This window comes from Bombina bombina, chromosome 6 (assembly GCF_027579735.1).
Source record: "Bombina bombina isolate aBomBom1 chromosome 6, aBomBom1.pri, whole genome shotgun sequence".
Taxonomy (NCBI): Eukaryota; Metazoa; Chordata; class Amphibia; order Anura; family Bombinatoridae; genus Bombina; species Bombina bombina.
The window spans coordinates 607,240,295-607,256,837 of NC_069504.1; the positions used below are offsets into that span (position 1 = coordinate 607,240,295).

The 16,543-nt window shown below is 39.5% G+C and overlaps 1 protein-coding gene across 2 annotated transcripts in view; it reads left to right on the forward strand.

Moving 5' to 3' along the window:
• LOC128663334 (protein FAM169B) overlaps positions 1–15,309 on the forward strand; it is a 165,340-nt gene extending 150,031 nt beyond the window's left edge. For both annotated transcript variants that reach the window (XM_053717617.1, XM_053717618.1), the window contains exons 6-8: positions 12,714–12,896; positions 13,877–14,001; positions 14,435–15,309. In XM_053717617.1, the coding sequence (XP_053573592.1) occupies positions 12,714–12,896; positions 13,877–14,001; positions 14,435–14,647 (521 nt within the window). In that variant the 3' untranslated portion in view covers positions 14,648–15,309. The remainder of the gene's footprint in view (positions 1–12,713; positions 12,897–13,876; positions 14,002–14,434) is intronic.
• The last annotated feature ends 1,234 nt before the right edge of the window (positions 15,310–16,543 follow it).

Sequence of the window (16,543 nt, forward strand, 5' to 3'; positions counted from 1 at the left end):
GCCATGGAGTTTAAACTTAGTTCTTAACGTTTTACAGGGTGTTCCGTTTGAACCCCTTCATTCCATTGATATAAAATTGTTATCTTGGAAAGTTCTATTTTTAATGGCTATTTCCTCGGCTCGAAGAGTCTCTGAGTTATCAGCCCTACATTGTGATTCTCCTTATCTGATCTTTCACTCAGACAAGGTAGTTCTGCGTACTAAACCTGGGTTCTTACCTAAGGTTGTCTCTAACAGGAATATCAATCAAGAGATTGTTGTTCCATCCTTGTGTCCAAATCCTTCTTCAAAGAAGGAACGTCTTCTACACAATCTGGATGTAGTTCGTGCCCTCAAGTTCTACTTGCAGGCAACTAAAGATTTTCGCCAAACTTCTTCCCTGTTTGTCGTTTATTCTGGACAGAGGAGAGGTCAAAAAGCTTCTGCTTCCTCTCTCTCTTTTTGGCTTCGTAGCATAATACGTTTAGCCTATGAGACTGCTGGACAGCAGCCTCCTGAAAGAATTACAGCTCATTCCACTAGAGCTGTGGCTTCCACTTGGGCCTTTAAGAATGAGGCCTCTGTTGAACAGATTTGCAAGGCTGCAACTTGGTCTTCGCTTCATACTTTTTCCAAATTTTACAAATTTGACACTTTTGCTTCTTCGGAGGCTATTTTTGGGAGAAAGGTTCTTCAGGCAGTGGTTCCTTCTGTATAATGAGCCTGCCTATCCCTCCCGTCATCCGTGTACTTTTGCTTTGGTATTGGTATCCCAGAAGTAATGATGACCCGTGGACTGATCACACATAACAGAAGAAAACATAATTTATGCTTACCTGATAAATTCCTTTCTTCTGTTGTGTGATCAGTCCACGGCCCGCCCTGTTTTTTTAAGGCAGGTACATATTTTTTAAATTATAATTCAGTCACCACTACACCCTTGGCTTCTCCTTTCTCGTTGGTCTTTGGTCGAATGACTGGAGGTGACGTAGAGGGGAGGAGCTATATAGCAACTCTGCTGGGTGAATCCTCTTGCACTTCCTGTAGGGGAGCAGATAATATCCCAGAAGTAATGATGACCCGTGGACTGATCACACAACAGAAGAAAGGAATTTATCAGGTAAGCATAAATTATGTTTTCTTTAGACTTTTGATTCACAGAGCTTATTTGGAGGCAGGTCAGCCTCCACCACAGCAGATTGCTCATTCTACTAGGTCAGTTGGGATTTTAAGAATGAGGCTTCAGTTGATCAAATTTGCAAGGCATTTGCATTGTCTTCTTTGCATACTTTTACAAAATTCTACCATTTTGATGTTTTTGCTTCCTCTGATGTTTTTGCTTCCTCTGAAGAGCCTTTGGTAGAAAGGTTCTTCAGGCAGTTGTCTCAGTTTGACGGTTATTCCTGTTTTTAAGTGCCTTATAAAAAAAGATTTATTTTCTCATTAAAAAAATGTTTTTCAATCCCTCCCTTTGTTATTACTTGTGGACTCCACAGCTTGGGTATTAGTTCCCATGAGTAATGGATTGTGGACATGTATCACCTGTATGAAAGAAAACATAATTTATATTGTTTTCTTGGGGTTATATTTTTGTCTGCACATCTTTTTTCCCTGCTCCTTTTTTTGGCTCTTATTCCTTTTTCTTACCTCACTTGCTTGGCTATACATTAGACTGAGGTATGTGTGAGGTAGGAGGGGTTTTATGGGGCTCTTGGGGTTTGGGAATCTTTGCCTCCTCCTAGTGGTAGAAAAGAGTAATTCCCTTGCGTAATGGATCATGGACTCCTACCACCATAAAATAAATCAATTGATCAGGTAAGCATAAATTATGATAAATAAATATATATATATATATATATATATATATATATATATATATATATATATATATGATAGAAATAAAAAAGATCAGCGCTAGAAGTTTATGAGTGTGCTGTTGGTCTTAATATATCTTCCCATCCACTACTGGAAAATATATGTATATGCAGGACCCTTGCTAGTTAAGCATCAAACAGTCTCATTCAGTCAAGTATGGCAAGTCTATGGATGTATATTGTTCATTAATATCCACAATGCTAGTTCCTGTGTGCTGTGGAGGAGTAGGCTGCTCGTCTGAGAGAAGAAGAAAGATCCCCCGCAGGGCAAGGTTCCTCTTAGTGATCTAGAAGAGTGTGAGACAAAACAAGCGCCCAGAGGCACACTTCGTGTAGTACGTTTGGTTACTGCACGCCACCCAGCCCAGACGGAGCAAAGTCTTCATCCAGGCGGATCCATCTTCCTCTATCGCAGGGTCACATTCTATCTTCTTCCCGGAGGTGCAGAGCAGTCTTCCGGCGGGGGGCAGTCTTCGGCAACAAGGAGGTCCTCTTCATGTGATCGTCCAAGATTGAATGCAAGTCCCCTTCTAGATATAGGCTGCAGAGATCCAGGAACACTCTGCAGACTCCAAGGAGGAACTGGAGACCTGAGGACCTATAGGAGGGCGATACGAGACCTGAGTATATAAACAGAAGCGCTTATTACATACCTCATAAGCTGAGGTTGAATCAGGTGAGAGCGGATTTTTTCCAACTGTTAAAGTATAAGTTATTTATCTAAACGTACTACACGAAGTGTGCCTCTGGGCGCTTGTTTTGTCTCACACTCTTCTAGATATATATATATATATATATATATATATATATATATATATATTTATATATTTAAGAATTAAAAGATTTCGGGTTGCATGCTGTAGGTGTAAGTCAGTGTCAGGTTAGCGTACATGAAGAATTAGTTATCTTAAGGCATGTTATGTAAATATAAAATATTGAAAAAATATTACTTTATAGTTGCTGTAAAATATATATTTATATTGATATATTAGAATATTTGAGTAAATCTATTTTTCAGTTTTTAAAGGGACATTGTACACTAGAATTTGCTTTGCATAAATGTTTTGTAGATGATCCATTTATATAGCCCATCTGGTAGTGTTTTTATAAAAATGTATAGTTTTGAAAAATAGTTATTTTTATTTTTAAATCTATATCTATCTATCTATCTATCTATCTATCTATCTATCTATCTATCTATCTATATATATATATATATATATATATATATATATATATATAATAATGTTAAAGTAAAAAAAAAATGTATGTGTATATGTATGTAACTACTGTTGGGTTAGTGTGTGAGCAATAAGTGTTAGGATTTTTCTTCTGAGCTTTTTAGTGAAGTTTATGGGGAGAAAAAGTAAGTGTGCAATGGGTTTTGCTTGTGCGCTAAAGTTTTACTTTCAACTTTTAATACGTTTGCTAACCCGCACGCAAAATCTTTTACTTCTGGTGGTGTTATTATTCGAGTGATTTGTAATCTAGCCCTTTGTCTTTTAATTAATCACATCTGATGTTTAAATTGTAAAAAAAATAAAAACAAATGTCCTCTTAGATCATATGTGTAATTAGGAAAGCCTAACTAATTCACATGCTGGTGCTTCTACTTGATTGAAATACTATAAAAACAACAAATCAAACCTTATCCAAGTTGAATGCAGAGCTTTCATAGAGCAAACTGTAATGCACTAGAAGAGGACCATTATTATGTAGTCAATTTACAGCACTTGTTGAATATTTTAAATGTAGAAACCGAATAACAATAAACCTATTTCTTTTTTTTTTCTTTTTTGATTGAAATATGAATATGAGTTGGAATATTATGACATATGGCAGAAAAGCTTAACTTATTTATACTGTGGAAGAGAACATCTATATTTTGATTAAAGTGTAGAAGAAAAACAAAACACTAACCACTAATACAATCTCTGGCCAAAAAGCATAGTAATGGACAAGAGGCCCCTATTCTCAAATACTAATAATGTGTTTACGCTGGTACAGCAGCACAGTGTCGGCTCACAGGACATTGTTTTAGCGCTGCATTCTTGCTGAGTGGTGTCAGTGTTTTTCACAAACAAGGTCATTTTTGGCAGGGAGGTCTTTCCTGGCCTTCCCAGAGCAGCATTAAAGCATCAGGAATAATTACCTCCTGTTGACTGTCTGATCAGGCTTAGATGACAGCAGCCGTGTGTTTTGACAATATTCTCAGTCTGCTGATTTGTTCACAAAACGCAACCCACAAGCCTGTGCTCATCCACCTTTTAACTATTTGTCTTGGCATTATATAACTCTCATATTTAGATGGCTAAAAATATTTAGAAAACATAAAGAATAAAATGGGTCTATCATTAACCCTTTTTTCAGATTGAAAATCTGATGCTTCCGGAAAGAATCCACAATTGTTAAAACAGAGTATCAAAATATCACCTGCAAAAACATCCATGGTGCTTCCAGACTGTGCATTTTGTTTATACTGCTATTATTTTATTCAGCAATTTATAATCAACCCTTCCATTGCTAAACCATTTCACATTCCTGTCTTGAAGCGCTTCTGCATCCATTTAATTAAAAACAGAATTTATGTTTACCTGATAAATTACTTTCTCCAACGGTGTGTCCGGTCCACGGCGTCATCCTTACTTGTGGGATATTCTCCTCCCCAACAGGAAATGGCAAAGAGCCCAGCAAAGCTGGTCACATGATCCCTCCTAGGCTCCGCCTACCCCAGTCATTCGACCGACGTTAAGGAGGAATATTTGCATAGGAGAAACCATATGATACCGTGGTGACTGTAGTTAAAGAAAATAAAATATCAGACCTGATTAAAAAACCAGGGCGGGCCGTGGACCGGACACACCGTTGGAGAAAGTAATTTATCAGGTAAACATAAATTCTGTTTTCTCCAACATAGGTGTGTCCGGTCCACGGCGTCATCCTTACTTGTGGGAACCAATACCAAAGCTTTAGGACACGGATGAAGGGAGGGAGCAAATCAGGTCACCTAAATGGAAGGCACCACGGTTTGTAAAACCTTTCTCCCAAAAATAGCCTCAGAAGAAGCAAAAGTATCAAACTTGTAAAATTTAGTAAAAGTGTGCAGTGAAGACCAAGTCGCTGCCCTACATATCTGATCAACAGAAGCCTCGTTCTTGAAGGCCCATGTGGAAGCCACAGCCCTAGTGGAATGAGCTGTGATTCTTTCGGGAGGCTGCCGTCCGGCAGTCTCGTAAGCCAATCTGATGATGCTTTTAATCCAAAAGGAGAGAGAGGTAGAAGTTGCTTTTTGACCTCTCCTTTTACCGGAATAAACAACAAACAAGGAAGATGTTTGTCTAAAATCCTTAGTAGCATCTAAATAGAATTTTAGAGCGCGAACAACATCCAAATTGTGCAACAAACGTTCCTTCTTTGAAACTGGTTTCGGACACAGAGAAGGTACGATAATCTCCTGGTTAATGTTTTTGTTAGAAACAACTTTAGGAAGAAACCCAGGTTTAGTACGTAAAACCACCTTATCTGCATGGAACACCAGATAAGGAGGAGAACACTGCAGAGCAGATAATTCTGAAACTCTTCTAGCAGAAGAAATTGCAACTAAAAACAAAACTTTCCAAGATAATAACTTAATATCAACGGAATGTAAGGGTTCAAACGGAACCCCCTGAAGAACTGAAAGAACTAAATTGAGACTCCAAGGAAGAGTCAAAGGTTTGTAAACAGGCTTAATTCTAACCAGAGCCTGAACAAAGGCTTGAACATCTGGCACAGCTGCCAGCTTTTTGTGAAGTAACACAGACAAGGCAGAAATCTGTCCCTTCAGGGAACTTGCAGATAATCCTTTTTCCAATCCTTCTTGAAGGAAGGATAGAATCTTAGGAATCTTAACCTTGTCCCAAGGGAATCCTTTAGATTCACACCAACAGATATATTTTTTCCAAATTTTGTGGTAAATCTTTCTAGTTACAGGCTTTCTGGCCTGAACAAGAGTATCGATAACAGAATCTGAGAACCCTCGCTTCGATAAGATCAAGCGTTCAATCTCCAAGCAGTCAGCTGGAGTGAAACCAGGTTCGGATGTTCGAACGGACCCTGAACAAGAAGGTCTCGCCTCAAAGGTAGCTTCCAAGGTGGAGCCGATGACATATTCACCAGATCTGCATACCAAGTCCTGCGTGGCCACGCAGGAGCTATCAAGATCACCGACGCCCTCTCCTGATTGATCCTGGCTACCAGCCTGGGGATGAGAGGAAACGGCGGGAACACATAAGCTAGTTTGAAGGTCCAAGGTGCTACTAGTGCATCCACCAGAGCCGCCTTGGGATCCCTGGATCTGGACCCGTAGCAAGGAACTTTGAAGTTCTGACGAGAGGCCATCAGATCCATATCTGGAATGCCCCACAGCTGAGTGACTTGGGCAAAGATTTCCGGATGGAGTTCCCACTCCCCCGGATGCAATGTCTGACGACTCAGAAAATCCGCTTCCCAATTTTCCACTCCTGGGATGTGGATAGCGGACAGGTGGCAGGAGTGAGACTCCGCCCATAGAATGATTTTGGTCACTTCTTCCATCGCTAGGGAACTCCTTGTTCCCCCCTGATGGTTGATGTACGCAACAGTTGTCATGTTGTCTGATTGAAACCGTCTGAACTTGGCCCTCGCTAGCTGAGGCCAAGCCTTGAGAGCATTGAATATCGCTCTCAGTTCCAGAATATTTATCGGTAGAAGAGATTCTTCCCGAGACCAAAGACCCTGAGCTTTCAGGGATCCCCAGACCGCGCCCCAGCCCATCAGACTGGCGTCGGTCGTGACAATGACCCACTCTGGTCTGCGGAATGTCATCCCTTGTGACAGGTTGTCCAGGGACAGCCACCAACGGAGTGAGTCTCTGGTCCTCTGATTTACTTGAATCTTCGGAGACAAGTCTGTATAATCCCCATTCCACTGACTGAGCATGCACAGTTGTAATGGTCTTAGATGAATGCGCGCAAAAGGAACTATGTCCATTGCCGCTACCATCAACCCGATCACTTCCATGCACTGAGCTATGGAAGGAAGAGGAACGGAATGAAGTATCCGACAAGAGTCTAGAAGCTTTGTTTTTCTGGCCTCTGTCAGAAATATCCTCATTTCTAAGGAGTCTATTATTGTTCCCAAGAAAGGAACCCTTGTTGATGGAGATAGAGAACTCTTTTCCACGTTCACTTTCCATCCGTGAGATCTGAGAAAGGCCAGGACAATGTCCGTGTGAGCCTTTGCTTGAGGAAGGGACGACGCTTGAATCAGAATGTCGTCCAAGTAAGGTACTACAGCAATGCCCCTTGGTCTTAGCACAGCTAGAAGGGACCCTAGTACCTTTGTGAAAATCCTTGGATATGAATATGTAGATACGCATCCTGTAAATCCACCGTGGTCATGAATTGACCTTCCTGGATGGAAGGAAGAATAGTTCGAATGGTTTCCATCTTGAACGATGGAACCTTGAGAAACTTGTTTAAGATCTTGAGATCTAAGATTGGTCTGAACGTTCCCTCTTTTTTGGGAACTATGAACAGATTGGAGTAGAACCCCATCCCTTGTTCTCTTAATGGAATAGGATGAATCACTCCCAGTTTTAACAGGTCTTCTACACAATGTAAGAATGCCTGTCTTTTTATGTGGTCTGAAGACAACTGAGACCTGTGGAACCTCCCCCTTGGGGGAAGTCCCTTGAATTCCAGAAGATAACCTTGGGAGACTATTTCTAGCGCCCAAGGATCCAGAACATCTCTTGCCCAAGCCTGAGCGAAGAGAGAGAGTCTGCCCCCCACCAGATCCGGTCCCGGATCGGGGGCCAACATTTCATGCTGTCTTGGTAGCAGTGGCAGGTTTCTTGGCCTGCTTTCCCTTGTTCCAGCCTTGCATTGGTCTCCAAGCTGGCTTGGCTTGAGAAGTATTACCCTCTTGCTTAGAGGACGTAGCACTTTGGGCTGGTCCGTTTCTACGAAAGGGACGAAAATTAGGTTTATTTTTTGCCTTGAAAGGCCGATCCTGAGGAAGGGCGTGGCCCTTACCCCCAGTGATATCAGAGATAATCTCTTTCAAGTCAGGGCCAAACAGCGTTTTCCCCTTGAAAGGAATGTTAAGAAGCTTGTTCTTGGAAGACGCATCAGCCGACCAAGATTTCAACCAAAGCGCTCTGCGCGCCACAATAGCAAACCCAGAATTCTTAGCCGCTAACCTAGCCAATTGCAAAGTGGCGTCTAGGGTGAAAGAATTAGCCAATTTGAGAGCATTGATTCTGTCCATAATCTCCTCATAAGGAGGAGAATCACTATCGACCGCCTTTATCAGCTCATCGAACCAGAAACATGCGGCTGTAGCGACAGGGACAATGCATGAAATTGGTTGTAGAAGGTAACCCTGCTGAACAAACATCTTTTTAAGCAAACCTTCTAATTTTTTATCCATAGGATCTTTGAAAGCACAACTATCCTCTATGGGTATAGTGGTGCGTTTGTTTAAAGTGGAAACCGCTCCCTCGACCTTGGGGACTGTCTGCCATAAGTCCTTTCTGGGGTCGACCATAGGAAACAATTTTTTAAATATGGGGGGAGGGACGAAAGGAATACCGGGCCTTTCCCATTCTTTATTAACAATGTCCGCCACCCGCTTGGGTATAGGAAAAGCTTCTGGGAGCCCCGGCACCTCTAGGAACTTGTCCATTTTACATAGTTTCTCTGGGATGACCAACTTGTCACAATCATCCAGAGTGGATAATACCTCCTTAAGCAGAATGCGGAGATGTTCCAACTTAAATTTAAATGCAATCACATCAGGTTCAGCCTGTTGAGAAATGTTCCCTGAATCAGTAATTTCTCCCTCAGACAAAACTTCCCTGGCCCCATCAGACTGGGTTAGGGGCCCTTCAGAGATATTAGTATCAGCGTTGCCATGCTCTTCAGTATCTAAAACAGAGCAGCCGCGCTTACGCTGACAAGTGTTCATTTGGGCTAAAATGTTTTTGACAGAATTATCCATTACAGCCGTTAATTGTTGCATATGAAGGAGTATTGGCGCGCTAGATGTACTAGGGGCCTCCTGAGTGGGCAAGACTCGTGTAGACGAAGGAGGGAATGATGCAGTACCATGCTTACTCCCCTCACTTGAGGAATCATCTTGGGCATCATTGTCATTATCACATAAATCACATTTATTTAAATGAATAGGAATTCTGGCTTCCCCACATTCAGAACACAGTCTATCTGGTAGTTCAGACATGTTAAACAGGCATAAACTTGAAAACAAAGTACAAAAAACGTTTTAAAATAAAACCGTTACTGTCACTTTAAATTTTAAACTGAACACACTTTATTACTGCAATTGCGAAAAAACATGAAGGAATTGTACAAAATTCACCAAATTTTCACCACAGTGTCTTAAAGCCTTAAAAGTATTGCACCCCAAATTTGGAAGCTTTAACCCTTAAGATAACGGAACCGGAGCCGTTTTAAACTTTAACCCCTTTACAGTCCCTGGTATCTGCTTTGCTGAGACCCAACCAAGCCCAAAGGGGAATACGATACCAAATGACGCCTTCAGAAAGTCTTTTCTAAGTGTCAGAGCTCCTCTCACATGCGACTGCATGCCATGCCTCTCAAAAACAAGTGCGCCACACCGGCGCGAAAATGAGGCTCTGCTTATGCTTTGGGAAAGCCCCTAAGGAATAAGGTGTCTAATACAGTGCCTGCCGATATTATTATATCAAAATACCCAGATAAAATGATTCCTCAAGGCTAAATATGTTTTAATAATGAATCGATTTAGCCCAGAAAAAGTCTACAGTCTTAATAAGCCCTTGTGAAGCCCTTATTTATGATCGTAATAAACATGGCTTACCGGATCCCATAGGGAAAATGACAGCTTCCAGCATTACATCGTCTTGTTAGAATGTGTCATACCTCAAGCAGCAAGAGACTGCATACTGTTCCCCCAACTGAAGTTAATTGCTCTCAACAGTCCTGTGTGGAACAGCCATGGATTTTAGTTACGGTTGCTAAAATCATTTCCCTCATACAAACAGAAATCTTCATCTCTTTTCTGTTTCTGAGTAAATAGTACATCCCAGCACTATTTCAAAATAACAAACTCTTGATTGAATAATAAAAACTACAGTTAAACACTAAAAAACTCTAAGCCATCTCCGTGGAGATGTTGCCTGTACAACGGCAAAGAGAATGACTGGGGTAGGCGGAGCCTAGGAGGGATCATGTGACCAGCTTTGCTGGGCTCTTTGCCATTTCCTGTTGGGGAGGAGAATATCCCACAAGTAAGGATGACGCCGTGGACCGGACACACCTATGTTGGAGAAATATTGTTTTCAGTGTTTTTTCTGTAAGTTATTCACGCAAGTTGTATGTGAGTTTTTTTTTTTAGGAGGCCAATTAATTTTATAATATGTTGTAGAAAACTACTATAATACTATATGTAGAAGAAACGGAAAGATTTGTTGTGATATTTTCTGTATCCTACATAATAAACAAATTATTGTAACACTTTCATTTCACAATTCTCATTCATGTACCTTCCCAAATCACGAATATCTAGAATTATAAAAAAAATAAATAACAAATAAAAATCACTAGGCAGTTACCAATGGTAAACATACAGACTTGGATGCTTTCCCTTTATTTTAGCCCATCTCTAGTTTTAATTGATTGTGAAAGAAGAGAAGGTGTGATTTACTATTTACATTACAGTATACTTACAGTTTTCAAGAATTTTATGAGATAGTAATATAAAATGATAAATGGTATGTGTATGTGTGTGTGTATGTGAATTCCAGTGAGTGCTTATTTCAACATAATTAATAAATATATAGAATAGGAAGGCACTCACAGGGTTTTAAATACAATAATCCATTTATTATGTTGACGTTTTGGGGTTTCCTCCGTTTTCAAAACAAGTAACACAATAGTTAACTCACCCTTTTACAGAAGTACCCTCCACCATTACGGCGTTCCTGTTGGCATCCCAGAAGTTACTTGCGTCACGTGACCCCTGCTTTATGATCTCCGTCGTTATGGTAAACAGACGCCACACCAGGAGCATCGGTGCATCTTAAAAACAATAGATGTGAAACATATAAGAGCACAGTACATCTCAACAATAGCGATCATTGCTATATACATTTATATTACAAGTAAGATATAGGCAGTACATAATAGCCTTGGAGGCTGCAGAAAATAAAGGACATGCGCAAGACATTAGCTTGAACTGCCCTGTAATAGCCGTTAAGGGCATAAACTGAAACTATAACTTAGTGCTTATAAGGCCCACAATACGCTATTTTAGTCTACTGGGAAATCTAATATACAGCATAGTATAGAAAACTCACAGAAATCATATCAACTTAGCATTGAGCTGCATATGGAAAACATGTTAGACAACTAGGCTACATATAGGGTTACAGAATAACAGAAACATTTCATGGCACTCAAATGTAATAGGTAAGACATTAGCTGCTAGAAAACGGTGTAGTCAAAAGCGAACAATTCCTCAGTATAATTTTGGTCTAATTTATATAAACTTATAGGCAACAGTGCCAGTCCAGATGTACATTTAATCATCGAGGGGCCATGGCCCCTAAGTTGTAGATTCATCTGGACTCCCTTTGTAACAGCATCCTGGCTCTATCCCCGCATCTAGGCAATGGAGGAATATGGTCTATTATAATATATTTCAAGTCGGACACTCTGTGTACTGCTTCTGCGAAGTGCCTGGCCACAGGTTGGTCAGATGTACCTTTTTCTATAGCTGACCTGATGGCAGACCAGTGTTTGGCCATTCTGGTTCTGAGGTCGTCCACCGTCTTGCCAACATAAAACATGCCACACACACAGTGGACAAGATAAACTATGTATTTGGTAGTACATGTTACCCTGTGTTTAGTGTGGAATTTCCTGTTAGAATATGGATTGCTAAATTTATTCCCTGTGGTCAAACCCCCACAGGTGGTACAGCCTAAACGGTGAAAGCATCCGGGTTTGGTTTTTAGCCATATTGCACTCATGTAGCACTTTCTTGGATCCGTTTTTGTATTAATTGATCACAAAGCGATCTTGCCCTGCGAAAGCCAATTCTCGATGGTTGTGTGTTTTTTAAGGGGCCCTGTGAGTGCCTTCCTATTCTATGGACGTTGTATATCTTTTGCACCTAGGGCGACCCAGGCTGTCAACCTCATCATGGTTACCAGGAGTGCTTCTACCTCTTTTGGATATATATATATATATATATATATATATATATATATATATATATATATATATATATATATATATATATACACAATCTGCAATACACTTTCTTTCTTTATTTTGTCCCCTTTTACTGTAATTCCATTCTGAAATTGTGAGTTTTTCAGTTCTTGTTAGAAATGGTTCAGAACACTGTTATATTACACACAGCTATTGGCTGCATACTCTAGTGACCTATTTATAACTGTCCCTAATTGACCACAGCAGAGAAGGTAACCTAGGTTACAACATGGCAACTCCCATTGTTTTATAGACACTAAAACTTTACACTTATTTTATCAATATTTAAACAGCTGATGAAACTAAAAAATACATCTACATGTTATTCGCAGACTAATATTTTCTTTGAATGCATCATTCTTTCTAGCATTTATTTAGTGTTTAATATCCCTTTAAGTGTACAAAAATTGACATTAAAGAGTGTATATGGAGTGACACCTGTGGAATGTAGAACACTGAACTGGAAAAGTGATACTGATTTTTCTTAGCTACCATAGATGTTAGAAATAGAAATGAAGATTGGATAGCTATGTTCAAAGAAATGTTTTTGCTAAAATTTCAGGCAACTTGTGTAACAGGACCAATAGCCAGTGCTACCAGCTTACTGTCCTTGACACCATGTTTGTCAGGAAGACACATAGACGACACGGTTTGGGAACACAAATGTTGGAAGATTACTGCCAGAGTTTTCGAAGTGACGCTGCCTTAGGTATCAGCTACCCCATATCTTCTGCAATGTATCAAGGTAAGAAAACCTTATGTGAATACAGGAGATCTCTAAATTATTCACGAGATACTTACATATACTATTTGTCTGCTGTAAAAACGTTTTAAATATCTCAAATATACAGAATTGTAAATCAATATTTTGAAATCCAATTGGGCATTTATGAATGGAAAGTATTTTAGGTACTCTTTATGAAGCAATCTGTCCGTTAATGTAATACCATAATTGTAAGAAGCTTTAGCGTAAAATGATTAATTTACTAGTTGATTTAATTATATCTCTGATGTTTTTATAATAAACCAGGTATCAAGTGTTTATGCTATTGCATTTTACATATTTCTTAATTTTATTCTAGCTTTCTATAGAATAAATGGATTTCTGGATGCAATAAATATGAAAGTAACTGTTAAGGTACTATTTTTATTACGGAGAAAAAAAAACATATTAGGAAGTAAGTTGTTTTATTGGACTCTTCTAATGTAAAATTTTAGATTTTGTTACAAATTAATTTGAAATTTATACCATTACAACTGCATGCAATAAACATATGGACTTTATGTGTAAACATTTTATGGGTTCATTTTATAGGCTTTTAAGGTAATTACCCAAACATTTAATTGACGGCACACTGAGATAGGCTTAGGAGCATGCAAGTTTCATGACTGCTATGTGTGTAGCAATGTTATGCAGGAAACTTGTAGAGCGAGTGTTAGAATACAGTAACTTTCTATTGGAAAACTAATCTAGAGAACATAACAGCTGTATAAAAGCTAGAATCAGTGTTTAAGACTGAACACAAACCAAGAGTACTTTTGTCTTTGGATAGGAAACCTCCAAAGAATATATGTAAGTAGTAGTCAATACAGAGCTGTGTGTGATTGCCTCTTAATGGAGTCCACAATACTAGGGCTTCACCAAATCACATTGCCTTTTCTTGAGCTATCAGTACTTTTGTGCCTCACTCTTTAGAGCCACATTTGTCGTATCTTTGGTTTCAGTGTGTATCAAATTCTTGAATAATCATCCTGATGAACGAGATCGTTTATGGGAAGTAGAAGCTCCAGGTGACTGGGACCAGCGTATTAATATCTGGTTACGAATACAGCTTGGGGAGAACCCATCCGTAAGTAGTTACCTACGTCCAACTGCACAGTCTGAGTCTGTTGTGCTGCAGAGTGTTTGGTCCAGTGTTACAGTGTTTTTTTTTCTCCAATGAGAGTGAATGAAATGCTTAGAGACTGTGATTGTACTAACATTCAAAGCAACCATTGTATAGCAGTTCCTAAAAAATAGTATTGTGAAACCAATGGTCTCTTTATCCTAATTGTAGCAAAACCCATATTGTAAAACCCATGGTCTCTTTATCCTAATTGTAGCAATGTTATTGTTGTAGCATCTCCTATTCAGGACTAAATGATGCAGTAAATGACAGCCTAATAAATAATTTATAATTATTTAAACTGTATTTTAGTGTAATATCACTAGTATTGCAGTCCTTTATTGTGCCTTTGTTGTTGCTGGAGCAACCTTTTAAAGAATTTTGTTATTGATTATAGGTTCAAGAATGCGCTGCAGACAGTAAGGATTTACATCCATGTGAGGCGGATGCTCAACTGAAAGTCAGCAACCAGGATCTTGCTGAGGGTGATCTTTCTTTTCAGACTGTGAGTAATAATGGACAGTCAGTGTCTCTGCAAGACCAGAAAAGGAGAAGAAACCAAACGGAAACAAAGGAAGAGACTTTCATCAAGAAAATCAAAACAGACTAAGAATATAGACAATTCTGTATTAAGCCTCTGTCAAACTCACAATTGTGCCTGTACATTAGTGAGCTAGGTTCTACTAGTCCCTGAACTTTGTCAGTCGGCTCTGCTTTTGTGTGTAGTGAAGGTTGTAACAAACTCTTAAACAGGATTTACTCATGTAAATTACCTTTATCCTATTTATGCTATATTTACACATAGCAGGGATAAGACAAGTTCAGAAAAATACATCACATTGCAGGCAGCTGTTTGGGTCTTCTTAGACCTCATCATCACATGATAGATTCCTTCTTGCTGCATTCAGAAGCTGGTCAAAGGGCATCCAAACCAGTAAATAAACTGTGATGAGTGAAAAGATGAGTTAAAAAAAACCTTTTACTGTGAGTATAGTGGTATACAAAATATAATTGTGTAGTACATCTGCACATTTTTCCAAAGCAAACCTTAGGTAAGTGTTTCTATTGGAGCAAAGGATTCTAGGTAAGATTAAAAATGCCACTCCTTCCCAATGCTACTCTAGGCAGCATTAAAATATAGCAGAGACATTGAAAGTATCCTTGCCCAGAATCTATTATAACACTGAAAATACTGTTGAGAGATCTACTCATAGATCCTGATCTACCTTTTCTCCAACATAGGTGTGTCCGGTCCACGGCGTCATCCTTACTTGTGGGATATTCTCTTCCCCAACAGGAAATGGCAAAGAGCCCAGCAAAGCTGGTCACATGATCCCTCCTAGGCTCCGCCTACCCCAGTCATTCTCTTTGCCGTTGTACAGGCAACATCTCCACGGAGATGGCTTAGAGTTTTTTAGTGTTTAACTGTAGTTTTTTATTATTCAATCAAGAGTTTGTTATTTTGAAATAGTGCTGGTATGTACTATTTACTCAGAAACAGAAAAGAGATGAAGAGTTCTGTTTGTATGAGGAAAATGATTTTAGCAACCGTAACTAAAATCCATGGCTGTTCCACACAGGACTGTTGAGAGCAATTAACTTCAGTTGGGGGAACAGTGTGCAGTCTCTTGCTGCTTGAGGTATGACACATTCTAACAAGACGATGTAATGCTGGAAGCTGTCATTTTCCCTATGGGATCCGGTAAGCCATGTTTATTACGATCGTAAATAAGGGCTTCACAAGGGCTTATTTAGACTGTAGACTTTTCTGGGCTAAATCGATTCATTTTTAACACATATTTAGCCTTGAGGAATCATTTTATCTGGGTATTTTGATATAATAATATCGGCAGGCACTGTATTAGACACCTTATTTCTTAGGGGCTTTCCCAAAGCATAAGCAGAGTCTCATTTTCGCGCCGGTGTGGCGCACTTGTTTTTGAGAGGCATGGCATGCAGTCGCATGTGAGAGGAGCTCTGATACTTAGAAAAGACTTTCTGAAGGCGTCATTTGGTATCGTATTCCCCTTTGGGTTTGGTTGGGTCTCAGCAAAGCAGATACCAGGGACTGTAAAGGGGTTAAAGCTTAAAACGGCTCCGGTTCCGTTATTTTAAGGGTTAAAGCTTCCAAATTTGGTGTGCAATATTTTTAAGGCTTTAAGACACTGTGGTGAAAATTTGGTGAATTTTGAACAATTCCTTCATGTTTTTTCGCAATTGCAGTAATAAAGTGTGTTCAGTTTAAAATTTAAAGTGACAGTAACGGTTTTATTTTAAAACGTTTTTTGTACTTTCTTATCAAGTTTATGCCTGTTTAACATGTCTGAACTACCAGATAGACTGTGTTCTGAATGTGGGGAAGCCAGAATTCCTATTCATTTAAATAAATGTGATTTATGTGATAATGACAATGATGCCCAAGATGATTCCTCAAGTGAGGGGAGTAAGCATGGTACTGCATCATTCCCTCCTTCGTCTACACGAGTCTTGCCCACTCAGGAGGCCC